Here is a 27,960-nt window from a genome sequence, read left to right on the forward strand (position 1 = left end):
CATGCATTTGTTTTTTATATATATGCAACATGAAGGGACATTTGGATAATCATTTCCTTAGTCCCAACCAAAATATAACCTAATTATTACATCCAAAATAAAAAAGTTAATAACTTAATTTTTTCGTTAAACAAGGAACATTTGGATAAACATTTCCTTCATCCCAACTCTGAACAACACTCAAACAATGAGATTTGGGGTGCCCATCATATATTTTACCATTTATTCCGTAATCCAATTGTATGTCTTTCATGCGGATATTTTTGCATGGAACCGACTCACTGCATGAAAGTTCCACCGCAATTTCACCACTTGTTGTCCCTCTTAAATCATTATACAAGATATTGCTAACCTCCACAGCTGTACTCTGTAAAATTAAAAAAATACAAAAACATCATTACAATATATGTGTTAAATTGATGTGAACACAATGGTTACATTAATTAAAATAAAACTTACATGATTATTGCAGCGTTGATGAGTAGGACAACTGTATTGCTCAATAAAAATAGGTCTAGTTACTCTATTAAATGATAAACGTTCAAACCTTATGTCTTGCATATCCATGTCCTCCCTGTACACATAGCATGATAATTAGTTAAATATGACGTAAAAGAATTAATCATAAAATACATTTAATGAAAATTTTAATTACCTGCCATGTCTTTATTCTAACTCCATTCTCAGTGGCATAAAACCTAGCTCTCCTCACAGTAACATATTCAACTGTCTCCCTTCTTCCATTTTCACCAAGACTTCCAATACTAAAAGTGAAAAATAAAAACTAGAGAAGTAAAAAAAAAAATTTTTAAATCAAAATACCTAATTCTACAAGAGTGAAAAACAAAACAAAAAAAAACCTAATTCCATGATCTGGACCACAAAAAAATCCGATTAATGTTAATATATTTTGACCCATCTCCAATTTCTATACAATCATCACCTAAAAAGAAGGAAAAAAAGTCAAATCCAATACTCGTTATATGAAACTACATATATCATGTTATGAAAATAAGTACTTATTTTTTTTATATACCAGTCTTAATGATTGAGGAGGCTAAGGTAACATTGGTGGAATGTTCGATATGAATGCCATCAGTGCTAGGACTGTCTTTTGGAGCGTTTAGAGGCATGAACGAATGATGATCTTTCAATTGAAATATGCCATTTTCGACCATCCACGGAAGTCAAGCCACTAATATGCACATTCTTAGAGTCTAAAATGGCAAAGCCCTAAACAAAACAAACAATAAAAGGATAAATAAAATTGAGACTAAATGCTTGTTAAGAAAAAAATCTCCTATTTTTTAATAAGTCAAGGACATGATCAATTTGCATACCGCTGCTTTTTGAGATGAACAACGCTGTCAACATAGAAAAATTGACAAATATAAGAAAATTTTTAAAAAATTACATATTATATTATATAAAATTGTCTTGAAGCAAACATTAAAAAGCTACAAAATATCCAAAATAATAGTATGTGTGTGATAGACTTACCACTTTATTTTGTATGCAACCCATTTTCCACCATTTTTGTCCTTGGCCATGGAGGCTTCCAGTTCCTTGAATGATGAGACCATCAAAATGTTGAAAGGTTATCCAATTGTTACAGTTTGTATCTTTGCATTTCCACGAAGATGGATCACTTGGGGCAAAGAGTATGCCATCAATCTGAATAACCCGAAATTTTGTAAATAATATCATAAAATTAAAGAAAATATGAAAATAATAATAATAAATACCTGAAAAGTAATATTTTTTGATCGACATTCACCATTAAAAGTCAAGGGTTGTAGCAGAAACTTTTGTCCATGAGGAACACGAAATATCCCTGAAGAGATATAAGAACTACATACAACATACCATGCATTCTTGAAGGCCTACAATAGTTATTTAAATAAACAATTAGAATACCATAAACGTCCCCTTCTTAACTATAGCATTTAAGAAGAAAATAAACCTCTGTATCATCACTCTCTCCATCTCCAATAGCTCCTGCAAAGTTGACGTCATAAACAAATGGTTCCAAAGATTGAACCAATAAAACTAATTGAAAGAAAGAAATCAAAAACAACATTTTTAAACCCATCGTAAATATTTACTTGTGAATAACAAAACATAGCAATGATGTGATATATATATATATATATATATATATATATAGGAGAAAAGCATAGGCTTACTTTTAGTATTATACCAAAGATAAATTATTTTTATAATATCCTTTAATTTTTAAATTTAAACATCAAATTTTTAAATCTCTTTATCTAATTCAAATCTGGTTTTAAACTAATCTAATTAATTTGGTTCTCAGATTTAAATTTATTGATTTTGAAATTTAGTTTATAATTGACAATTTTATTTTTAGAATATATTTGAATGGATTTGAAAACAATGGGATTGAGTCAAATTCTTGTATGTTTTCATTTGCTATAGTCAATTCCGCCAATTTTTGTGAGTGAAATGATATTCGGTTAAACTACAAAATTTTATCATTTATGTATGGTTTAACTTACTTTTTTGTCATTAAACTTCAACAAAGTTACAATATAGTTACTAATACTTTTGGTTATTACATTTTGGTCACTAATTTGTTAATTGTTGTTAACAATGTAATAAATAGTTGTGGCACTTAGATGAAAATTTCAGATCAAGTTATACTGCTAGTTATATATTTCTTTTCGAGTAATTTAATTCTTTTTGTCCTTTTAAGTTTCTTTCTTTTTCTTTTATATTTCATTATTTTGCTCTCTTTTTTTTCTTCTCATTTCTTTGTAACACCCTTTAACTGGGATGAACTGATACGTTCCGAGCAAGAGATGTCACATTCGACGCTAGAACTAAGTTAATCCAATCATCAAATTCAAGACCTTACTTTAACATAAATAGATTTTTTGAATTTAGTCAAGTCATTTCTAGGCTTATTTTAAATTTTGGTTACAAAATCATTCGGGGCTTATTCGGGTCATAATAGGGTAACAAGGTCAATGTTGCGATACTGGAATGATGCCGTAACACGGGTTTCCTAATTATTTTTATTGTATTCATGTTATATTTAATATGAATTATTAAATTAAGTATATTATATGGTACACAAGAAAAGTACAACGTATATTGAGAATATATAATTAATTGGACGATGGGAAAGCATATGGAAGGTCAAGCAAGGTATGTAGAGGAACCATGCTATTCTAATATTTATGGTATATTTTAATTATTTTAGTTTGTTGTTAATATTAATAAATTAAAACATACAATGAAAGTAAAAGGGAAAAACGTTGTGATTATAGAAAAGAATTAGATCAGTACATGCAAGAGTACGTGACGTGCAAGACTGGTTGGTTCTAATAGTTTCTGTTTAGTATTATATATATATATACATATATTTATATATATTCAGAATGGCATAGTTGCCCATGTTATTTCTTAACCATATGGTATGATTGTTATCCGCCCAGAAATCCTTTGTTTTCCCACACTACTCTTATATGTATGTGTGTTTTGGAGCGAGCATGACTCTTTCAAAAAGAGTTTTCGAACTATTGTTTTTACTGGAGTCGACAAACCCCTCAACAGGGTCTTGTTTCCTCACTTTACGGAGAGCTGGAGCACCTAAAGTCAGGGGCGAAGCCAGAATAAATTTTTAGGGGGGCCAAATGAAATTTTAATTTTTATAGTTTATACCTTTATAATTTTTAAAGGATTAAATCAAATTTTTATAATTTTGGGAGGGCCAAAGTGTAATTTTGCATTTATTATTTAAAATTTTAAAAAAATTTAGAGGGCCTAAATTATAATTTTTCATTTTAGGGGAGGCTAAAGTACAATTTTACCTGAAGAGCTAGCCCAAGCGGTAGCATAGTTGTCCACAAGTGTCCCATATGATGTAGGGCATAATTAAATAAAATATTTAAAAATATCTTATTAAAATATTAATAAAATAATATTTATCTAATTAATTAATTTAAAATATCATCAACATAATCATTACATTCTAGAATTCTCTTTCTTGCTAATTAACCATTTTGTCATTTATGATCTTTCAAAATTCAATCATTGAATCATCATTTGATTTGATAAAATTACGATTTAGTCCCTTTTAATTTCCCACTTACCCAATTTGGTCCCTGTATGTCAATTCCATGTCACAATAAATTAGGCTATTTTCACTTTTGGTCCCTCAACTTTCTCATTTTTACACTTCGATCCTTCAAATTTTTAATATTTACACTTGAGCCATAATTTTTTTTCATATTTATGATCTAGTCATTGCTTTAAATTAATGTATCTCAACATACTTCTTACTTAAAATTTTCTTTGACAATACTCAACTTTCTCTTTTTGTCACTTTTATTTCCTTATTTCACTTTATCGAGGACAAATTCTTGATTTTTTGCTACTTTCATAATGTAACAATTTTTGAGGTGTTACAGAAAGCCAGAATTTGGCATAACTCCCTAGCTTGGAAACAAATATACTAAATTTGAAAAAGTTTATTGCTATAGATAACACAACAAAAATTAGAATTTATGAAAACATTTTAAACTTCCGTTGGGCAACAAATGATTTTCAGAAACGATTTTTTCCAACAATATTTCCAAATTACTGTATATAAAATATTTTTGTAAATATACATATTCATATTTAAAAGGGTGAGTATTTTGTACATTGATAGTGTACTTTTTTAATTCCAACGTCCATGAAGAGAGAAAGAAAGTTTGCTTTCTTTATAATTTGGTCCTTCCACAAAAAATCTACCATTTTCACCTAGAAATCAAAAGAATTTCCATAACCACCAAAAGAGAAAAATGATAAGGAGACTGTGGAAAGTAAGAATACCAATTTAGATTCAAGAAAATAGAAGTTGGAAGAGAGAGAATCAAATTAAAGCATAATTTTAAGTGAACAAGCTTAAACTTTTTGGATACTCGAAGATATTGCCTTATAAATATCATACAAAAGTTTAATGGCATAATCATATGGAAAAACCGTGGGACTTCCCGCTATAATTGGTGTAATTTTTTCTTCATTTCCATGCAGTCGGTATCTTTAACCTTCCTTCTTATTCAAAGGCTGATAATGTCGGGGACGTAAGAGGACTTTCAAGTGAACAACGGCTGTTGCAGTGCAGTAAATGTGATACTCCTTTCGAGGTGATAACGATTGTTATTAAATAATCCATTAATAACTACAATCACTGCTGTGCCAACTTAACTTTGACCTTTACTTGGCCGGAACATCCACTCTCCACTTGAGAGCCCTCTTGTGTCCACCTCGATGTTAGCATTCGGATAATAATGAAAGGTTAAAGATACTGACTGCTTGGAAATAGAGAAAAAAAACTGCGTTGATTACACCAGAAAACCTTTCGTTTTTCCCTATAATTATAACATCAATCTTATGTATGATGTGTATAAGAAATCATTTACGAGTATCTAAAAAGCTTGAACTCATGAACGCATAACAACTGTCAATTGAACCCCGGTTATACTCGAACACATGATCGTATCAAGCACTGTCAGCTTGAAACTTGACTTCCACAATATGGGTTTATGAGGTAATGGCCCGATCTCAGCATGACATATGAAATGTATATATTATGAGACGCGTTATCGCATCACTGGCCCCTCAAATCTACATATAAACTTTCACAGTTTCACTCCTAAAACACTAAAAACTAAACCCTAATTCCTAATTCCTAATAAAAAACCTAACATTAACCCTAAACCTAAAACTTAAAAAATTAAAAAAAAAGTCAAGGAAAGAGTGTGAAAGCGCGCCCAACTAAATGTGCTTTCACACTCTCTCCAAAACCGACCTATTTCCCTAAATTAAAAAAAAATCCTAACATGCCAATTAAAAAAAACAGCATATTATGCTAATTTAACCTTATCTTTAAGCATCACCATATATAAATTTTATTAAATACAAATACCACATTAAAATAAAACATAACTATTACATTAAAAAAATGTGAAATACAAATTACCAAAATACTTCAGGATTCTATTAGTAATTCACGAGTCGAATCGAACATAAAATGCTCTCCTTTTAATACTTTAAAACTTTATGTTTAAAAAAGAAATCAGATCAAAAGTTAAATGGATTCCATCTTCGATTGCAACAAAAACCATAAAGTGCTTAACACTTTGTCCTTGCTTTATCCAATAAGAGCTTTTTAAGTACAGCTTTCTGACAGAAATTCGAAATTCAAAGAAATTGATTTCTTTATTTGAATCAACAACTTCTCAAGAAAAAATCAAAAGCAAATTCAGTTCTCAATTCAATCAATTAAAACATCAATTTTTTTCAATATTTTAAAATTTATTTTAATTAATAAATATATATAATTAGCTTAAATATACATTAGGAGTGTACTTTTGTATTTTACAAGCATTCTTAAAAATTATCATGTATCTCAAAAATTGTTATGTATTTCTTTTTCTTTTTAATATTTATTTTTAATATTATAATCTATCTCTATAAGAAAAATTATCAATCTCTTATCCTACTTCTATACCAAGTATTTTCTCATTAATTTAATGGTATTAGTTTTTGTATTAACAGTATAAAGTTAAATCTCATTAAGTACCTAAATTTTGAAATAAAATAAAATATATAAAATTCCAATTCATATATATCCTCTTAAATGATTAGACCTATTCCGTGGAAGGAGAAAGACAAAGGCAACAAGCATCTATAAATGCTTATAATAAATTTATTTAGCTGAAAATCAAGAGCCATGATACAGCATGAAGATCGTACTGCCAGGCTACTCATGCATATGTATACATTATTACTACTACTACGTTGTTCCAACTTTAAGTACCCCATGTTTGAGACATATATGGCTCTCCCAAATATATTCCATAAATATGAAAGAACTTTATACAAGCAAAAAAAAAAAAAGAAAAAAAATTAAATATACTCATATCAAATACATATTCGTATCTGACACTCATAAATAAAGCCCGAGTAACATTATTGGGCACCATTCTCACCAAAAATAGAATACAGAAATGAACAGTCCCAATGGAACATCAAAAGAGGTAAAGTTGGATACATTTACTTGCCAGGAAATGGAGACCGTATTTGTTCTCTTTGTCCAAATAGAAACTTATCCTTTGGAGATGATATCATCCGCAGCATCTCTGCATTACACATTTTGCTTGTTAGGCATCTCAAAGGGATTAACTGTCTTACTGCATATGAACTTTTAACTAAACATGGAACAAATAAAATGTCATTTTAGCCAAAAGAACAGCAGGCTTCCATTCTTTAACCATTTATGCACGTGAAATATGCCTGTATCGTATCCCCACCATGCATGATGCAAAGAATTGAGAAGCTTAATTCAGTTTCAAGTTCCAATAACATATTTTTATATAAGCTTGGAAGAAATTGAGATAACGAGATGAAAATCACAACATGCCTCGCTTTCTCTCAAGCTCTTGGTCAAGCTCTTCCTTCCATCTCCTTTGTCTCTCAGAAAAGCTCATGCTGCAGTTTTATTAGCAAGATTAGAGAATAGGAAATAATTTTTTTGTATGCAAGGATAAACTAAAGCAGACCGCAAAGAAGCATTAACAAACCTCGGACTAATTATATCCTGCCCTTTCCATTCCTCAACAGACGGTGGCTGAATTTCTTGTAAAGTCCGGTCACGAACAACTGCAGTATTTGACAAATGATTCATACGACTCTTTGAGCTAACCATGTTGGCAGCATCAGCAACTGCTGAGAGTCTTCTGCTAGGCAGCCGCTTAGGTGACCTACTTTTAGGAGGTAAGCTCAAAATATTTTCACCATTTGCAGTTCCAACAGAAGGTGGAAGACTACCATTCAATGTGTTGTAGAACTGTTCATACAGAGGAGATTGCAGCTTCTTCAGTTCCAGAGCCTGGTGAAATGATAATACAGAATTAGCTTCTATCATACAAGTCTTCGTGGAAAAAATATGATCCTGTCAATCATCCATAAAAGATCATTGAATTTGAAAAACAAACCACACCTTTTCATCCAGGAAGGCTCTAATTTTTGACTCTGTAACTTCTTCATCATCATCACCTGTTGTAGGTCCACAGAGAAAAGTGAAGCCATTCTCCTCCTTACCAGACATTCCAGGAGTGCTAGCAGCTTCCATTGTTTCATCCAAAGACAAGTTTACTCCACTTCGGCTTAGCTCAGAACTTTGATCTAATTTGGGTGGCCAGTCTTCAGTGGGTTCACACATGGGATTGAAACTCTGATGAAAATAAATAATTAAGCAATTTAATTTGAGCTGATTATAAACATCTGACGAGAATGGGGACTTCCAAGAACAGATGATTACTTTATTCAAGTCAGCAGATGATAAAACAGAGGAGAACTTTACAGAAGCATTAAATTCTAGATCATCTTTGTCATCTATCTCACACATGCTATTGTCACAATTGCTTCCCCTCCAATACGCTCCTGGTTCTGAGAATTTCCCAAGAAATGCTGTAGAGCAACTCACACTACCCATCTCACAAACGTCCTTTAAACCCGTGCAGGTTGACCTGATCTCCGAATTTATTCTGTGACGTCAATATGGTTATAGCATTAAGTTCAACCTATATATAGGAAAAATCAATAAACATAGTCCCTGAAATTTGGACACATACGAGCTTCTCAGGTTCACCCCAGATGCCATCTCCAGATTTTCAGGTTCCTGATAGATTGATCAAGAAAGGTCAAAAGAATAAAAGATAAAATAATAAAGCTAATGCAATCAGAGTTACCATAATTGATCTACGAAGCACCGCTTGAGGTTCCTGATAGTCCCCAGTGACAAAAGGGTGCTGCATTTATTAAGATGAAGATGTTAAATTACAAGTGAACAGAATACTATATATGTGATCATATCCATGGCTAAATGCATGTACTGTAACAGGTATGACAATCTATGAGATGTTCAGGCAAAAACTGGTCAGTGATTTCAAATTACCTGAAGCAAGTCTGATGCACTAGGTCTCAGTCCTGGTTCCCTGGCACCAAAAATAATGGTTGATTAGAACAAAATTGAAATTTTTATAAAAAATAAGCTCTCGCAAATTATGTATGATTCAACTATTTTATTGGCTTTTTTAGAAAACAGAGAACTGATAAAGAAAACATGAAACTCTAACACGACAAGAAAAATAAATATCAAGAATGTACTTCTGTAGGCATTTTAACAAAAGGTCTTTAGCCTCAGGGGAGAGATGCTCAGGGATGGGTGGATGAGATTTAGTTGTCCCAATATGAAAGAGAGCAGCAACCTGAAAGAAACACCAGTTCAGTCTTTAAACTAAGGGGAAAAAATCAAGCGAATTCCAGCCTAGAATTGGATTATTCTTATAAATCATATTTATGGTGATTTTCTAGCAGCTTCCGGTATATACCTCCTGATACTGTTGGCTCCAAGGGGGCTTTCCAGTAGCCATCTCAATCACAGTACAGCCAACACTCCAAATATCGGCAGAGCTAGGAAATAGAAGACCAAAATAGATAAGCTCCTAATATCAGATAGCAAGGATTACAAGCATGAAATTTTAGTTCAGGGCAAGCAAGTGTATATGCTGCAGAACTATAAATCTTAGGTTCGGAGATTCTTGTAATGATATATATTGTAAGCTGCTTCTACAGTTTATACATTTTTGTTTTGAGAATGAAATAATTTTGCAATACATGAAAAGGATTCCAGCAGCTGATCTGAAAATCTCAAAGGAAACTTTCTAGGAGAAACACAAAGGAACCATGATTATATGTCTCCAGTCTCGAGACAAGTTTGAAAAAGTTTTATCATAAGCATGAAGTTTAATGATTTGCTTACAAGCTATGCCCAGTTTGGAGAATAACTTCAGGAGCCATCCAATAAGGAGTTCCCTTCATTGATTTGGCTCCATTTATTGTAGCCTGAAAAAACAGAAAGCCGTCACTCTAAATGAATAATTTTTAGTGCATGGACGGAAAAGAAAGAAAATTAGTTTTTTTACCAACTCGACAACTTTTTTGGATGCACCAAAGTCTGCAAGTTTGATACAACCCTTGTTATCCACAAGAATGTTTGCTCCCTGCATAAATAGCACAACACCAAAATCAAACGGATGCGAGCGAAAATGCAACAGTTTTTTCAATGAGAAAAAATGAAGTACCTTGATGTCTCTATGCACGATTCTATTTTCGTGAAGATATTCCAGTCCCAACAAAAGTTGTTTAGTGTACATTCTTATAACCTGTTTTTGCGCAATTTAGCGAGTAAAACAAAATTATTACGGTCTTGTGGAAAAGGGGAAACACTAAACATTCTAAAACTTAATCACAAAACAATAGCTTACAGATTCGGGGAAAGATCCAAACTTCCCCAAAAGTGAGGAAATGGATCCACCTGGTACAAACTCCAATAGAATATTCAACGAATCGTCCTCTCTTGCGGTGCCCAAATATCTCTAACAAACACAAAATGGTGAGTTATAGTTTATAAATTACCCACATCAAAATTTAAATAGAATTACAGAAATCACACTTACAACAATGTTTGGATGTGACAGATTCTGTAGAAGCTTCACTTCTTCTTCGAGCTCTCTAATATGAGCCTACCCATAATCAATTCAATTAACGAAACGAAAATTATCTTATTAAGTGTATAGTGTTAAACACACTTTCAGATGATCTTGTAAAAGATTTCCTTTCATACCTGTGTTTTCTCCTTTGAAGCATTTGCCGCTATCAAAACCTTCATCAACAAAAATATAATGAAAATTAAAAATTAAAAAAAGAAGAAGAAGAAGAAAAGCAAAAACATCACTCTCTCAATTGACAGCAACTCACCTGTTTAACAGCTAGTAACTCGCCGGAGTCAAGATTCATCCCCATGTAAACCCGACCAAAGGCGCCACAACCAATCAACTCGCCCTTCCGCCACCGGATCGTAGGAGCGTCCCTTTTCTTAACAGAAGGAAGAGCGGGTGGAGCAGGTGGCTTAGCGAACAAGCCGATTCGCGATCTGCGAATGCTGGCGCCGATCTTCTCAACAAAGCCTCCAAGTCCTCCACCGGCATCGTCGCTGGAGGTTGAAGACCTAAAGACAAAGGACCGGCGGCGAACCGATCCAACAAGCTCCTGCATTTAGAGTACAAAAATCTTCTTTCTTCAGATCCGTTTGCTTAAAGATTTGGAGGTGTTAGGGTTTGAGATGGAGAAGGGACAGTGAAGAAAATTTGAAAGGAGAGGGAAACTTTTTTGCTTTCTTTTTTTTGAAAAAATAAAGAAATGGGAAAAAAATGATGGGTGTCGTCGTCTCGGGTTCAACTCTTTCAAAGATTAAATTTTCAAATCTTTAGGCTTAATGGCTTTTTTTTATATTTATTTATTTTTAAAAATGTTAGTGACCGTTACATTCGGTGGTGGTTGAGGAAAGTCGGAGAGTGGGACTTTTTATTCTGATTAATTTCATTTCCCTTCCATTTTGGATCTGTTTTATTATTATTTATTAAATACTTAGTTTTCTTCCTTATGTATGAGTTTGAATATATGTGTTAATCATGTGATTTATTCAAGATTTTTAATTAATTTTGAATTTCACTAATAATTTAAGTATGAAATTAATATATAATAACATAGCAATTGATTTTAAATCAAATTCTTTTACAAAAATATTTATATAGAAATTTTAAATCAATTAATAGAAAGATCAAAGTTTTAATAGTTTGGGATTATTGAATTGCGTACTTACATGTTGAAATTCGTTTAAATCAACTTACACCTGTATTCTATAGTAAAAATTAGATTAAAGTGGAAATGGAAATTAATTTACCAAAATGTTAAATATTTTAAATTTATGAAAATGTGAATTATAGATATCCTTTTCTAAATTTAGTTGATGTAGTGAGGACTGGTTCGGTAACTTTAAAATAACAATTTTAGTTAAGTGGGAGATTGAGCCAATGTGAGGTGGCAGAAAAATTGCACAATTTGTTAATACTGTCTTAAAATTGAATACTAATATTTAAATATTTAGATTATAGGGTTTTTATTTAAAAGTAAATTTTAAAATTGTGCAGGAAAACTAGTAAAACCAGAGAGCTGAAATAAGTAGGGTGGTGTGGGTGAAACTCAATTCTTATGGTGATACTTTCTTCACAGTGCACGAATAATTATAAAAATAAGAAGATAATGCATTTCAGCGTATTCCAACCTATATCTTTTTATATCGGTAATAATATTAATGCCAACTAAACTGAGACTCAATCAGTAAAAAATTATAAAAATTGATTCAACTAATTTTATATCATAATTCAATTGATTTGCACTAACACTTTGAACCCGTATACTATTTAATTTTCGATTTACTTAGTAGAGATCATTCAAGAAGCGAATTGTGCAATCAACTCAAAGACGAAATTGAAACTCTTCACCAGTAGAAGAGATCAAGAATGTTCTTTTAGGTAACCTTTGGAAGTGTTACTAATAGTACACTTTGCTATATATATATAGAATCAAAATAGTCAAATTTTGATTTAAATGAATTGATGGTTAAAACTTTTATGTACAATTTAAACGGTATTACCCCATCTTTATCTTTAATATTGTATCTAAAAGAAATTAAAATAGTTAAGATTTTAAATAAAACTAAAATTTAAGAGCGAAAAAAAGAAGAAATGTCACGAATTACCTATTACTCAATTATTTGCCACAATGATCTAATCTTTAACTTAAAACTAAATTTTCTGATAAAGAAAACCAAAATTCTATTAGTTTCTTCGATACAACAAAATTGAAGGGAATTATATTAGCTAAGATCTCCTATATTAGTTGATAAGTTCCTAATAGTCTATACGTTTCATAAGTTATGCATTGTAGGTTATATTTAGGAGTAATCAAAATTGATTTGATTCACAAAATTTCATAAAAAATTTAAATTTTGAATTAAATAGTTTGAATTATTCAAGTTAATTGGATTAACTCAAATAAAAATTAATTTTTCCGGTTTAACTTAAATATGAATTACACAATTCGAGTTATCCGAAAATCAATAAGAAAAGGTAAAACTACGTCATTTTGATAAATATTTACCTTTTCTAAACTTAAAAGTCAAAAACATTACGTTAAATACAAAACTACGTCGTTTTGATAAATATTTATCCATTAAATTAAAAGCAAAACCATTATATTATTTATGTAGTTAAATAATTTTGTACTTCATCTACTAGTTAAATAATCGGTCCATGTAAACACAACATTAAGTATAAATAATAGGATTCGTTAACTCGACTCGAAATTTTTTTACTCGATTCGATTCGAAAAAATTTCAAATTGAGTTCGGTTACTAAAATAGAATTCGTCAACTCGACTAACTTGAAATTTTTTAACTCAACTCGATTGAATGCTCACCCCTAGTTCTATTTATTTTCTATTTTCTTATATTATATTTTTCAATTGAATTTCTATAAAATTGAAGTGATTTTATATTTTTATGATTTTTATACTATTAATATTTTAATGACTCAACCGTTGAACTATCAAGATATTTGTAAGTATTATGTATGTTAATTTTGAATAAATCCTATATCTCGATCTAACGAGTGGGAACTATAATGAAAACTTTTAAAATGAGAACCATCTGAACCAAAATGATCTTAGCCATTAGATCAAAATAAATTATTCTAAGCCTTAAATTTTGTATTATCTTACCTTATTAAAATAGAACCAACAACACCTAGTCTTTGTTTAGAATATTTTTTGACAAAGAATTGGAATGGAAAGTAAGAGATTAGAGTTATTAAGATTAATCGATTTAGATATTAGGTATTTGTTTTTCTTGATTGAAACAATTTGTCAACCATTTTATTCTTAAAAATGATATTTTTTCTTGATTGATTTTAAGTACTCAATTTTTACTCAACCAACAAAAAATCCCAAACCTTTTAGAATGAAATGGCCAACCAAATTTTTCAATAAAAATAGATATTTAATACACAAATTAATTAATCTCAATAACCCTAACCTCTTACTTTTCATTTTATTTTATTTTTTAAAAAATTAAATCTGGAAGCAAAGATTATCTATTTTTTACCTTGATAATTTAATTGCATAGTAAAAGAAAAAAAAGAGAGAGTGAAAATTTGAGTGTTGTTGATTTTATTTAAATAAAGTAAGGTAAATAAAAATCTAAGCATTGTTTATTTTGATTTAATGGCTAAGATTATTTTAGTTATCATAATTCACATTTAAAAGTTCTCAATATAATTGTCACCGTTTGACAATCGAAACTTTTCTTACAAAAAATGAATGGTTGAAAAAATTTAATTTATGCTACATGAATAAAACATATATTTTAAGTATTAAATTATTAAAATATTAACAAAAATTATTTTTACATCCATATAAATAAACTTTTTTTTCTTTTAATTTCAAATTCCTAACATTCAAGAAAATTTCTTGATATTTCAACTTAAATTCCTAAGTGATTTGAAAAGAAGAAAAAAAAACCCACAAGATTTGATCGACAAAATCTATAGTTGCTAGATTTCCTAATCAATTAACTCAAAGGGATAAAATAAAATAAAATAAAATAAAGTAAAAGGCATCTCTTTGGTTAGGAGTGAGAAAAAAGACTGAACAGAAAATTGATTCATGCTTGAACGATTTTTAGTAAAGCGGATTCATGTTTAAACAATTTTATTTTACAAATTAAAATATTGTAATTACTCGAATTAAACTGATTTTTATTTTTATTTAATTTATAATTAATTTTTATAAGGTAAAAATAAATATTTTATATTTAAAATACTATATAAAATTTATTGTTCAAAAATATTTTATAAAAGATAAGATAAATTACACCATTAGTTACTAAACTATATGTAAGTTTTTATTTTGGTCACTTAACTAAAATAGTTACAATTTGGTTATTAAATTATTTGAATGTTTTTCATTTAAGTCGTTGAACTATTCAAAAAATTTTATTTAAATCATTGGGTTTTTAAGTTTTCTTTTAAAGGTTCTATCAGCAAGCTCCAAGCGATAATTCGATGACTGGTATCGACGAGTAAAAAAACATACCTTAAATCCAAGTCGACCTGACGATCAATGTCAGAGATTGAAAAAAATTTGTTGAATTTTGATTTGCAGATTCGTGACATTCAAAATCAAATGAGCTGTAGAAGAGAATAGGAAAGAGAGCTTTCGATTGGCGCAGGCAATGCGAGCAAGGAAAGCCCTATAACATTGTTATGATACTCACTATTACTGACCCGCTGCCTGATTACCTGATTGGATTCTAACTCGTTCTCTACACGGTTCCCACTTTGGGTTTGCATGTAAGGTGCTTGCACCCTTCTATGAAACCGCACGATGTGGGTTCGCACCACCATATAGGCAAACCCACATCTAGAAAACACATGTTAACCCTAGAGTAGGGTACGTGTCGACATGCATGGGAACCTACCTACGATATCACATCCATGAACAATAAACATATCATATAAATACACAATTTAACCCATCACACTCTAAAAGACTCAACAAGCATCAATTTAACAACCCAATGATTTGAAATGAAAACTTTTGAATAGTTTAATAATCAAATTGTAGTTTGTTTTAGTTAAAGTGACCACAACAAAAACTTACCTATAGTTTAGTGATTAATGGGGTAATTTACCCTAAAAGATATTAATTATTTTCTTTTTCTTTGAAAAATTAATATTTTAAAATGTTGATAAAAAAACTTGAAAACTTAATCTAAGAATATCCAAAATTCAGCTTATTTTTGTTAAAATAAAATAAATTAAAAACCCAAAATTAATATGAATAATTGAGAATCAAACTTAATTATTGTAGATGATTCGAGAACTCTAAAAAACACGACTTAACTAACCAAACCGAACTTAGCCATATCTTTGGCTGCTAATATGGAGATGGAAAAGGGAAAAAGTATTCCCAGAACTTGAGTAACAAGACAACATACAACAACAACATGATGCAAAGGAAAAACTGAGTAGTACAAGAATATAATATGATGGTGTGTAATCCAATCCAATCCAACCATCCAACTACAAAGGACTGCCTTTATCTAATGAAAGTGCGTATATTGTGGTGATATATATAGTTTCTCTATATGATCAAGTAATAGAGTATGGTCAATTTCTTATCCTCTGCAAATGAATAACAATGTTGTAACCAGAAGCTTGGTGCTTATAACAAGTAAAAAGCCGCCATCACGAGGAATAAAACGTGATAAATTATACCAATCTTGGAAGCCACAATAGCTGCACCAGTAGCTGGCGAATAGCTTCCTTCAGGTGTGCCTGTTGTGAGAACAACTACTATCCAGTCTCCATCGGAACCGATCCCAACTCCTGTATACTTGGTATCATTGAGGTTATCATTATACTGAGACTGTGTAAAGTTAGTGAGTACAAGATTTGGAACTAGGTTAGGAACACAAGCAGGCATTACTGCTCCATCCCTTGTGTTGGAGACATTCAAATGGCATTTGGCCAGAAGGTTTGGGTAGTTGGCAAACTGCGGTTCAGTGCCCGGAACGGTGTTGGCACCGGTGGAGTTTGTGCAAGGTTGGTTCTTAAATTGATCCGCTAGTTCATCAGCTAGGCACTCGGCATTGTCATTTTTCTTCAGAATTGTCAAGTTCAATGAAGCCCGGTAATCGTTTATGCCTTTAAGAAGATTATCCTCCTCATCTGTAAATGGTCAAGAATAAAGTCGGTGATTACATATAATATTTGACTGCCATTTCGTATTAGAAAGAATAAACAAAAAAGTTCTATTTTGGGTGTGAACCAAAATGCAAAGAAGATCGATTTTCTTTCCCTCTTGAAACAAAAAGAAAATCATAGTTACATGGCAGAAAATTTCCAGCAAAATAAGTTTATATCCTCCCATGTAGCTAAATTACTGAACAGCTAAACATCAGAAAGATCCAGTACTGCAACTCATGAAGTTACTCAAAATTCGAACCAAGTAATCCATACAAAAGCCAAATCTCATCAGTCAGCTTAGGATATCAGAAAAAAAAAATTTATTCAAAGAGGAAACCATACAGGCTAAAAAAACCCAGATTTCTAGCTATATGACTGCACTCTAGACCCTCCAAACAAAGTCAATCTGAACCCGCACCTAATTCCAATTTGTTGGCTCATATTAGCCATAGTTATGATGGTCAGAGCTGATGGTTAGGCTTAGGACTGTAATGAAGCTAAGTCGAAAATTGGATCCAGCTCAGTTAAGTACCATTTTTTGAGATTGAGCTTTGCTCAAGATGAGATCGAACTATTTTTCATACAGGAAGGACAACTTGAAATCTGCATTCTACTGGAACAGTGAGCCCAAAAATTCTAAGACATATTACATGAAAAATTAGTGAAGTGTTTAGGTTTAGGGTTAACGAAAGGCGAATCCAAAATTCCAAGACATATTACTCCAATTTGGGTGTGAGTATTTCACGAAGATTTTCATGTACTTAAAGAGCTTTTGGTAGAACATATCTACGTACCCATGTCCGGAAATGCTTTAGATATATATACTTCAAGAGAAAATAAGAGTCAGAGCATGATCTTCTCAACAAAAAACCGAAGATACCAAATAGGCATTATACATGTAAATGTTTAAGAATGGGCAGATCAAGTTATTATTGGGAGATCAAACTGCCATAAAATTTTTATCAAGAACTAAAGGTGGGATCAACAGCAACTATCCACAAGTAAAAGGATCTGTGAAGTTGAAACTTGAAAAGACTCTAAAAAAAAAAACTATAAACAAACAGAATCTTCAATTCCATTAAGTTAACTGCTAGCAAAATAAGAACAGCAAATTCTACTACAAGCATCCAATTGAAATCTAAAATGGGTTCATGTACATGGAAGTATCAAGTCCGAAAGAGCACAAAAATATCTACATTGAATAACCATATAAACAAGCAAAAAAAAAATATTTATTTATATCCAATTCCAATACCCAATTAGCAATTAAGAAGAAATCATACAGAAAAGAACCCCCCCCCCCACAAGTTGCAAGCTGAAAACAAAATTTGCTTAAGCAACAAAAAGAAAGGCAGATCCAGAGTTAAAAAAGAGGAAAGGGAGGTTACCAGTGTCGCAGGAGACAAGGGAGTTGAGGGAGAGAAAGGAAAGGAGGAGCAATGAGAAGAAAAGGGAGAGCTTTGAAAATGCCATTGGGTTGAGGGTGAGATTGATGAATGATGGGAGTTTGAATTAAAAATGGGAGATGAGAAAGAAGAATTTGGAAGACTGAATGTAGCTGTCGCACCACTCCTTCAATTCAACAACCGGTAAGTAGAGTGTTTCATGATTTTTTTTTTTTTTTATAGGTGTTTGGAACCAATTCTATTTCCATCGAAGTGGCATTTAGATAAACTTGAGATAAACTTTTTCTAAGAATTGTAATTACAAAATAAAAATCTAACATCACATTATTCATTACGATAATATATTTATTAAATTTAAAAAAATTAAATATAACTAAATTAGAATATAAATACCTATATTGTCCGTAACGTAATTTTGAAAATACGTAGGAGTTGGGAAAAACACCTATTTTATTATTATAAACTTAAATAAATATTAAAATTATATTACTTTTTATAGTTAAATTTAAATATAATATTAATTATTATAAAATTGTAATTCGAGATGTACTAAACCAAGTCAATTAAATTTCTGTATTGTTAAACTTAAAACAAAGTTTTATATTGTGTAATTCTAAACCGACATATTTGGTAGAAATAATTTTAGGTAAATTATACCAACAACCACTCAATTTTGGAGTAGTTCACAAAATAATCACTTAGTTGTCATTTCAATCACTCAACTTTAAAAAAATAACAAAATAATCACTAATGTTATCAAAAAGTGACAAATTAGTCACTTATTAACATTTTCCGTTACTTCTTAACGGGACCACTGATGTGGCAAGTTAACTAGCTGATGTGGCCAGTTAACTTACCATGTTGGAAACCCAATTAATCTAATTAGTTGACATGGCAAATTGACATGAAATTTACCCAAAATTTACTTAAAATTAGGGCCCAGAATGGGAAAAAAATTAGGAAAAGTTTTTTGGCAAACGGAATATGGAAAAGCTCTTAGCTACCATGAAGCTTGATTTTTTCCATGGTAGTGAAAATTGAAAATCGACAACAAAAATGTTGAGGCTGGCATCACAACCTGTTCATCGACACCGGTTTGGTCGGAGCCCCTGCTTGTGGTAATGTTATGAAGTTTCAAATCAAAATCAATGACAAAACAACAAAAATCAGGAAAAACAAAAATACCAAATATCAAGTATCCAAAATCAAACCAGCAAAAAAGGAACAAGAATCCCAAATTGGCTTGCATCAAAAGAGAGAAGTAAAAAAAAAACCTAAAAAAAAAAAGAGAATCAAAAGAGAAGAAACTCACACCCATCTCGGGTTTTATGGGTTGGAGAACTAAAGCCACTAGTTCGATGATTTGAGTGGTCAAGTGTCATGGTTGGTCGAAGAAAAGCTATGGCCGGAATATGGTGGTGATCAAATGGTGGACAACAAAGATTTGTTGAAGCCTTGTTCGAAGCTTTAAGGTCTTAATATTGGGATTTTGAAGGCCTATTGGGAAATCTGAAATGAGATTTGAGAAGAGGTAAAGATGAGCCATTTGGTGATGACGATTGGCCAGAGAAGGCCATGAACGATGGCGACTAGAGTTAAGAAAAAAAAAGAGAAGAAGAGAAGAGAAAAAGGGATTGAGATTCAACAAATAGTAGCGAACTGCGTGGTGGCTCCACCTTGGAGGAACAACATGGTCGTTGCTAGGGTATGTCAATTTCTTCTTCTTCTTTTCCTTTTTTTTTTCCTTCTTTTCTGCTGCCCAGCTAGGGATATGGGGCTGTTTAAATGATAGCTAACCCTCTGTTAAATGCCATGTCACTTTTTCGTTACGTCTATAACGAAAAATGGTTAAAAGGACTGTTTTGTTATTTTTCGAAAGTTAAGTGACTGAATTGAAACCAAAGTGACTGTTTTGTCAGCTACATCAAAGTCAAGTGATTGTTGGTGTAATTTACCTTAATTTTTAATGCATAATATTTTTTTGTCTTCCAACTTTATAAAAAAAGGTTATTTTAGTCCATATAAATTTTTTTGTCTTTTTTAATTTTTGAACTTGTATTTTTTTGTCAAAATCGCCCCAAATGAACGGAAAAGTTAACATTTGTTAGCTTTGTTGACGTAACATACACACGGATTGCTACTTAGATGACATGTCATCAATTAATTAATTTTTAAAATTTTAAAAAATATTTAAAAATATTTTTTATAAATTTTTAATATTTTTATTTTTAAAAAATATTTTTATAATTTTTTTGAATTTTTAAAAAATTAATTAAATGTTAATGTGTCATTCACGTGGAAATTCACGTGTATGCAGTGTCAGCTAGGAGTGAGCAAAACTCGATTCGGTTCGAAAAACTTGATAAAAAGTTTAAATTTTGAATTAAATAGTTCAAATTATTTGAGTTCATCAAGTTATTCGGATCAACTCGGATAAAAAATTAAGTCTTTCGGTTTAACTCGAATATGAATTACACAATTCGAGCTATCCGAAAATCCAAATAAGAAAAGGTAAAACTATGTCGTTTTGATAAATGCTTACTTTTTTAAAAATTAAAAGTCAAAACAATTAAGTTAAAAGACAAAACTATTATATTGTTCATGTAGTTAAATAATCTTATACTTCATCTACTAGTTAAATAAGCGGTCCATGTAAACGTAATATTGAGTATAAATAATAGGATTTGTTAACTCGACTCGACTTTACTTGAAATTTTTTTGACTCGATTCGATTTGATTCGAAAAAAATTCAAATTGAATTTGGTTGCTAAAATAGGATTCGTCAACTTGACTAACTCGAAATTTTTTGACTTGATTCAACTCTACTCGATCAAATACTCACCCCTAATGTCAGCAAAGTTAACAAAAATTAACTTTTCTACTTATATTGGCATGATTCAACAAAAAAAAATATAAATTTAAAAATTAAATAAAAAGTTAAAATAATATTTTTTTAAAGTAAAGGGTAAATAAATCATTTTGCCTTATTTTAATAGAAATGTTAGACGTTTGAAAGCATTGTTTCACCAAGTAGTGAATGACACAGATAGCAACGCAACATTATTAAAGACCACGTTTTGAGAAAAAAACTCTTTTTTCTTTTTACTTGTTCTTTTAAAAGTTTGTATTTAAGTTTTTTTCTTTCATATTAAAATTCTAGTTATAATAATAAATTTCACTGTTTGCATTTCTTTATAATTTGATAATTATTTATTCTTTAGCTAAATTTAGTTATTAACCTTTCAAAAGAATCTAATTATTTTTAATGAAAATGTTGATTAAAACACTAAAATTTTAATGTTGTTGACATGACAACTTGTATGATTGTTCACGTGTACTTCATGTTAATATGACAATATTTGTTTTATATGCCATATCAAAAATAATTTAAAATTATAAAATATTCAAAAATAATAATTCATAATTCATAAAAGAAAATAGCATGAAGTACTCATGTATTGTCATGTAGACTACCATGTTTAAAATTTTAAATATTTAAGTTAGTATTTCTATTAAAAACATCAATTCAACTCTTTTGAAAGATTAATAGTCAAATTTAACTCTTTTAGCAAAGTTTGGGCCAAAGTTAGCTAAAAAAGAATAAGGGTCAAACCGATAAAAGATATAAATGTTAAGGACTAAATTTGTCATTATACCTAATATTTATGCTTAAAGCCATAAAAAGACCTTAAGAAAATATCAATAAATTAATTAAGACATCAACTTAATTTGCATCCAATTGAGCACTTATTGTTAATAAAAAAAACTAGTTAAACCCCTCGACTTAATATGCGTCCAATTGAGCTCTTGTCATTAATAAAAAATTAATTAAGCCCATTCGTTAACCGTTTTTGACTTTGACCACATTTAACATTAAAATCAATTAACATGTAACCCCTAAAAAATTTTCGATAAGCCATGTGGCACTATTCTAGGATCAGGTACAGTGAATTTGCAAGAAAGATGGAATAAGAGTTAGATAAAGGATTTTATGAAAGGAAATATTCATGTTAGAGATGGAAACCAAAGAAAAGTATTATGGATATGAGAATATAACAAAATGGAGATTGCAATTTCGAAAAAGTTAGGGCATTAAAATGCAATTTGACCAAAAATAAATAAGAACTTTTATTGACTATTTGACATGAGAATAAATTATAATATATAATGGTATGGTGAAAATCACTTTTGAAATCAAATTAGATAAGATTTGAATAAACGAGGACTAAGTTATAAAATTTTCATTTTTCCAAGAAAAGGGTAAAATATGATTTTCATTACCCAAGTGTTTTATTAAGTATTAAATGAGAATTATGGAATTTTGAGTTGATTTATGAGTATTTGTTGTGAAAAAGCGTATTTAGAGGCATAAATGGGCAAAAGGTAATTTGATCCTATAAGATTATTTTAGTTATTTCTAGAGAATTTTATGATGAAAATATTATTTGGATGATACTTTTGATATATAAAATTTATTTGGACATTTGATTTTAACACCCCTAAAATCACCATGCTATATAAGTGGTACTAAATTGAGAATCTGCATGGTAGATTTCTTGGTTAAATAAAATAAAGTATATCAGTGATAGTAGAGAAGGAAGATGTATATTGAAGAATGTTGAAACAAGTAGTATGTTGTGAGATATTGAGTTGAGGTATGAACTAAATTATAAAGATGTGAAAAATGAAGGGGTCAAATTGTAACACCCTCTACCCGATCCGAATAACCGGCTCCGGATATCGGATGTTACCATTTACAAATATTTAACATAAACTTTAACAAAGCTATGAATAATTCTTTTCCAACATATTACTTTCTATTTTATTTAATTACATAAGATATAAATAATAATATCCAAAAGTACCACAGACATTTAAAGGTGATTTAAAACCTTATATCACAACAATTTATTAATAACAAACTCTCATGGCGTAGAGAGCTATATGTCCTACTCCTAAGACATTCTGTAACACCTCAAACTCAGCCTCGATGTTATGGTCGAATCTCGCAATTTACATTAACGACGCTTGAATTTATTTACTTATTGAAAATCACTAGGTTTGAGTTGTTTTGAGAAAAACTAAAAATTTAAAGATCGAATAATTTTATTTCTTAGAAAAAAATACTTAATAATATATATTTATTTGAAAAAGGTGACATTTATCAAAATATTGTTTTAAGTTATAAAGAATTTTGCATTATAGTTATAAAATGGTTTTGGAACAACTTTGCAATGATTTTAATAAAACTATTTAGAAAATTTACGAGTTATTATTTTGTTTAAAAATCAAGTAAAATTATAAATATTTTAGATGAATTTCATAATTTAAAAAGACTTGAAGTCCCATAAATTTGCATGCATGTATGATAGTTCTAAAGTTGTAAAAAAAAAAAAAACAAACCACAACCCACAATAAAAGTAATGTCCAAAGTCCAAAGTCCACAAACCAAAATCTAAACAGTTTTTAAAATTCATAAAAATGTTCATAAGATAAAAACATCCGAGAGACTCCACCAAATGCTGAATCCAAGTCTTATATCTGAGTGTTACCTGAAAGAATATAACACTAATGGGGTGAGGTTTTTAAACCCAGTGTAAGGTTAACATAAACACAATCACATACATATGAACATATACATTATACATTCATAATAATCATATTAGTTTCATATAACTCAATATTTCACATTTATACTATGCATGATCATGTCAATGCACATTTTGTAAAACAATGCAGGTTTTAAGAAAATGGTCCTACCCATCTCTGTAACACCTCTAACCCTTATTCGTCGCCGAAACAGGATTACGAAGCATTACCGGACTAATCTGATCAAATATAAACATTTCACATAATTTAACATGCACATCAGAAACTATTCATAAATCATTCATATTGTCCCTTGTATGAGCCCTTGAGGCCCAAAATACGTATTAGAAATAAATAGGGACTAAATCGGAAACTCAGAGAATTTTTCGTAAAATTTCAAAAATTCTCTTAAGTGCAAGGGGACACATACCCGTGTGGCCAGATCGTGTGGCTCACGCGGCCAAGTGACACGCCAGTGTCTTAGGCCATGTGGGCATTCGATGTGAGGCACACGGCCGTGTTCCAGCCCATGTTCATGCCCGTGTAACTCTCTAACTTGGGTCACACGGCCAAGCCACACGCCCGTGTGCTAAGCCGTGTGCAAAAACCTGGGCATTCTGTTTCTCAATTTTAAGATGTAGGGGACACACGACTAGACCACATGCCCATGTGCTAGGCCGAGGCACACGCCCGCGTCTCTGCCCGTGTGGACGAAAATAGACCATTTTAAGGCCACTTTTCTCACCCATTTTGATTTCAACCTATACACAACATTTTAATACACCAATACATCCCAAACAAGCAATCAACATAAGCCAAAATCATGTTTTAAGCATGACATAACATCACAAATACTCAATTACTCAAACTTACATATTTAATCCATCTCATTGATTTTTCAAAATCTACTACTACTTACATACATACAAGCATATATCATTCACAACCATATTTCAAATTATTTCATTTCCAAACCAACCCTATACATGCCATATAAACTAAAGTATACATAGCAGAATCTACCAGATTAAGTTTGATAGTGTGACTTGATGTGTTGATTTGATCTCCCGACCTCACGTTAATCTACAAGAACATTAAACAACACAAGTAAGCTTTATGAAGCTTAGTAAGTCCGATAGGTTAAATATAAATCTTACCGAACTTTATATAATAAATTAAATAGTAAATTAATCATACACTCTCCTTGCCATACACAACATAAATCGATGAATACACTTATTTCAAATCAATATCAATAATAAATGATAAATCTTTCAATTTCAATCACATAAGTCATTTTCCAAATCTTATCGAATCGGAGAACGGTTTACAGATATGAGTACATCATTTTCAGAAGCCCGAAGGCTAAATAGAAGCACATAAGTGCTAAACAGAAACCCATAAGGGTTGAACGAAAGCTCATAAGAGCTGAACGGAAACCCATAAGGGTTAAACAGAAGCTCAAAAGAGCTGAATAGAAACCCATTAGGGTTCAATGGAAACTCATATGAGTTAAACAGAAGCTCGTGAGAGCTAAACAGAAAGTAAACATGAAAGTTCACAATAAATGCTGAACTTCGGTTTACTTGGGTAATTTGCCGTCAATTCTTCCTTTGCTATCTTTCGTCACACAACGATTGTACTCAATCCCGCGTTCCATTTAAACCAGATATTCACTTCAAATTCATAATTTAACAATATTCCATTTTTCAACAACATGCTAAATACATAATATAATTCATCAATTTAATATATTTATCAAACTTTAACCATACGAACTTACCTGGGTTAAATTGTAAAATTTGTAGTAGTTCAGAGACTATTTTGCTAATTTCCCTTTTTCACGATTGTCTACAGGCTCTTGATCTAAAATATAAAATTATCCCTTAATTAGCATATATTTTATTCTCAATTCACTTCACAATTAGTACCCCTCAATTTTTGAAATTACACAATTACCCCAACTTTTACAATTTTTACAATTTAGTCCCTTACTAAATAGTCTATCAAATGAGCTATTTTTCTCAATTGACAATTTATCTATATATTCTAGGCTATCATACAGCTTTTGATAAGCAAAATTTGATATCAAACCCTAATATTTAGCCTTTTCACAATTTAGTCCTAAACATAATCTATCAAATTCACTTTATAAAATCATCATACAACAAAATTAAAACTCTCAATCCATGTTATTTCATCAAAAATCCAGTATTCATCCATAGTAACTTTCAAAATTTTCAATAAAATAAAAACTAATGAAATAGTTAGTTGAACCTAATTGTAAAAGTCTAAAAACATAAAATTTCAAGAAAAGAGCAAGAATTGAACTCAATTGAAGTAAAAATATGAAAAACTAGCTGAAAGGTCCTCCTATGGTGTTTTAGAACTGAAAATTGATGAAGAATTGTCTAGAATTCAATTTGGTCATTTGTTTTATTTTTAATTTCAACAAATTTACCATTTTGCCCTTAGTTCACACTAATTTCATGATTTTCTTCTGCTTTTTCTGCCAAAACTATCCCTTTTGGGCTATTTTTCTCTTTAAGTCCTCCCTATTTATCATTTAAGCCATATAATCACTATTTTTTTAATTTGCAAGTTTTACACAATTTTCAATTTAGTCTTTCTTAATTAATTAACTACCAAAATGTTAAAATTTTCTAACGAAACTTTTATACTACCTTAATAATACTCCGTAAATATTTATAAAAATATTTACGATTTAGTTTATAGAATCGAGGTCTTGATACCTCATTTTCTAAACCATTTAACTTAATAAATCCTTATAAAACACAAATTACTAATTCAAAAATCTTCCTAAAACCACATTTGGCTCGTAAATACTAATTAATAAAATTTACGAGCTTACTCGTCAGATTTGGGGGTCTCAAACCATTATTTTCGATGCCATTGAAAATCAGGCTATTACAATCTCCGGTACACACCACAATTGAGCTCTCCAGAACTCGTCCATCCTATAACACACCAAGTTGTGAACAGTGTCACGGTAATGCAGATAAACTGCCACATAATCAAATTGTAGACAAGCCATCACTTTTGCAGATATACTACCATATAATAAAAGTTATGGATAAGCCACCACTTTTGCAGATAAACTACCACGTTCTTCCACTTTTCACATATCCCACCCCATGCATGTGATATGGCCACAAAATCACTTTTTTCACTTAAAAATAACTTTTCACTTTGGCATGTGAGGCATGCTCATTATATCACTTTTCGCTTAAAATCACATAAGCATGCTTAACATGCAAATCACATATATACACATTATACCGATATTTTACATTTTATAAATCATGTGAAAAACACATATGTCATAAGATCACATAGCATGAGAAATATATTTTCATACATTTCATATCAATAATAATCAATATCACATAACATGTTTTTCACAACATATATGGTTTGAAATCACTTACTTGATATAGTCCATATCAATGGGTTTTATCTCTCTTAATGGATACTAAAAGTATCCTCATTAAACATAATTTAAATAATAATGATTTTAATCAATATAAAACATAGATTTATTTTTGTTTAATGTTAAAACCTATGTTTGATTGTAGATTCAATGTGTTACAACTCTCTAAGACGCTTATACTTGAATCTATCCAATGGATTATCTAGTTACAGAAATGCTAGTCCTTCGTGAAAGTTTACCATGATCATCACAAGAGATAAGTTTATTAAACGAATCTCCCATTTGAAACTTACCTTTATGAATTAAAAATTGTGATTCCTTTCACAAGTTTAACTATTTTTTGTGTTAATGTCAATCGGCCTCTATCTCGGTCAAAAAAGAGAGATTGATGGATCGTTTTAATTTCGATTCGGGAAAATTGAACGATCTAAAGAGGGGGGTTGATTAAGAGTAAGTTTAAGGGTCCATTTGTTTGGAAGTAAAACATTTTCCGAAAAAGCTTTTCAGCCTTTTCCAGTGTTTGTTTGGCTAAAAATATTTTTCTCAGGTAAAATCAATTACAAAATACGGGAAAAGAACCCCTTAATTTTGGAAAATGTCTTACGAGTTTTATTTCTGTAAGACATTTTTCGGTTTCTCCTTTATCTAGGTAAGGCTCATTCTCCTTCTTCCGTTCTTCATTCCTTTTCCTTATTCTGTTCTTCATGTTCTCTTCCATGTTTTTGTTCTTTTCGTTGTTGATCTCTCTCCATATTCATCTTTTATGTTTGCTTGAAATTCTTGATTTTAT

At 30.6% G+C, this 27,960-nt stretch overlaps 2 protein-coding genes across 2 annotated transcripts; both read right to left on the reverse strand.

Annotated features, from left to right (window-relative positions):
• Window positions 1-6,851: 6,851 nt before the first annotated feature.
• On the reverse strand, window positions 6,852-11,336 carry LOC105798583 (mitogen-activated protein kinase kinase kinase NPK1). Its single transcript, XM_012628698.2, has 17 exons — window positions 10,837-11,336; window positions 10,703-10,741; window positions 10,536-10,601; window positions 10,344-10,454; window positions 10,161-10,241; window positions 10,002-10,079; window positions 9,839-9,921; window positions 9,408-9,489; window positions 9,184-9,284; window positions 8,972-9,011; window positions 8,766-8,825; window positions 8,649-8,695; window positions 8,336-8,561; window positions 8,015-8,248; window positions 7,596-7,903; window positions 7,436-7,503; window positions 6,852-7,154 (listed from the first exon to the last, which is right to left on the reverse strand). The coding sequence occupies exons 1-17, from the start codon at window positions 11,131-11,133 to the stop codon at window positions 7,069-7,071; spliced, it is 2,007 nt and encodes a 668-aa protein (XP_012484152.1). The 5' UTR covers window positions 11,134-11,336; the 3' UTR covers window positions 6,852-7,068.
• Window positions 11,337-15,924: 4,588 nt separating this feature from the next.
• On the reverse strand, window positions 15,925-18,352 carry LOC105798585 (uncharacterized GPI-anchored protein At3g06035). The gene is made up of 2 exons (XM_012628701.2): window positions 18,113-18,352; window positions 15,925-16,706 (listed from the first exon to the last, which is right to left on the reverse strand). The coding sequence occupies exons 1-2, from the start codon at window positions 18,195-18,197 to the stop codon at window positions 16,201-16,203; spliced, it is 591 nt and encodes a 196-aa protein (XP_012484155.1). The 5' UTR covers window positions 18,198-18,352; the 3' UTR covers window positions 15,925-16,200.
• Window positions 18,353-27,960: the final 9,608 nt, after the last annotated feature.

The sequence above is a fragment of the Gossypium raimondii genome, chromosome 9 (assembly GCF_025698545.1).
Source record: "Gossypium raimondii isolate GPD5lz chromosome 9, ASM2569854v1, whole genome shotgun sequence".
Taxonomy (NCBI): Eukaryota; Viridiplantae; Streptophyta; class Magnoliopsida; order Malvales; family Malvaceae; genus Gossypium; species Gossypium raimondii.

Bases quoted from the DNA above. Each gene is read 5' to 3' on its own strand.
- LOC105798583 (XM_012628698.2), bottom strand. From the start codon at position 11,133: ATGCAGGAGCTTGTTGGATCGGTTCGCCGCCGGTCCTTTGTCTTTAGG. The intron at 9,285-9,407 runs GTATATACCGGA...TGTTTCTTTCAG, and splicing joins GGAGCCAACAGTATCAGGAG to GTTGCTGCTCTCTTTCATAT. The intron at 8,826-8,971 runs GTAATTTGAAAT...TAATAAATGCAG, and splicing joins GTGCATCAGACTTGCTTCAG to CACCCTTTTGTCACTGGGGA.
- LOC105798585 (XM_012628701.2), bottom strand. From the start codon at position 18,197: ATGGCATTTTCAAAGCTCTCCCTTTTCTTCTCATTGCTCCTCCTTTCC. The intron at 16,707-18,112 runs GTAACCTCCCTT...GACCATTTACAG, and splicing joins CCTTGTCTCCTGCGACACTG to ATGAGGAGGATAATCTTCTT.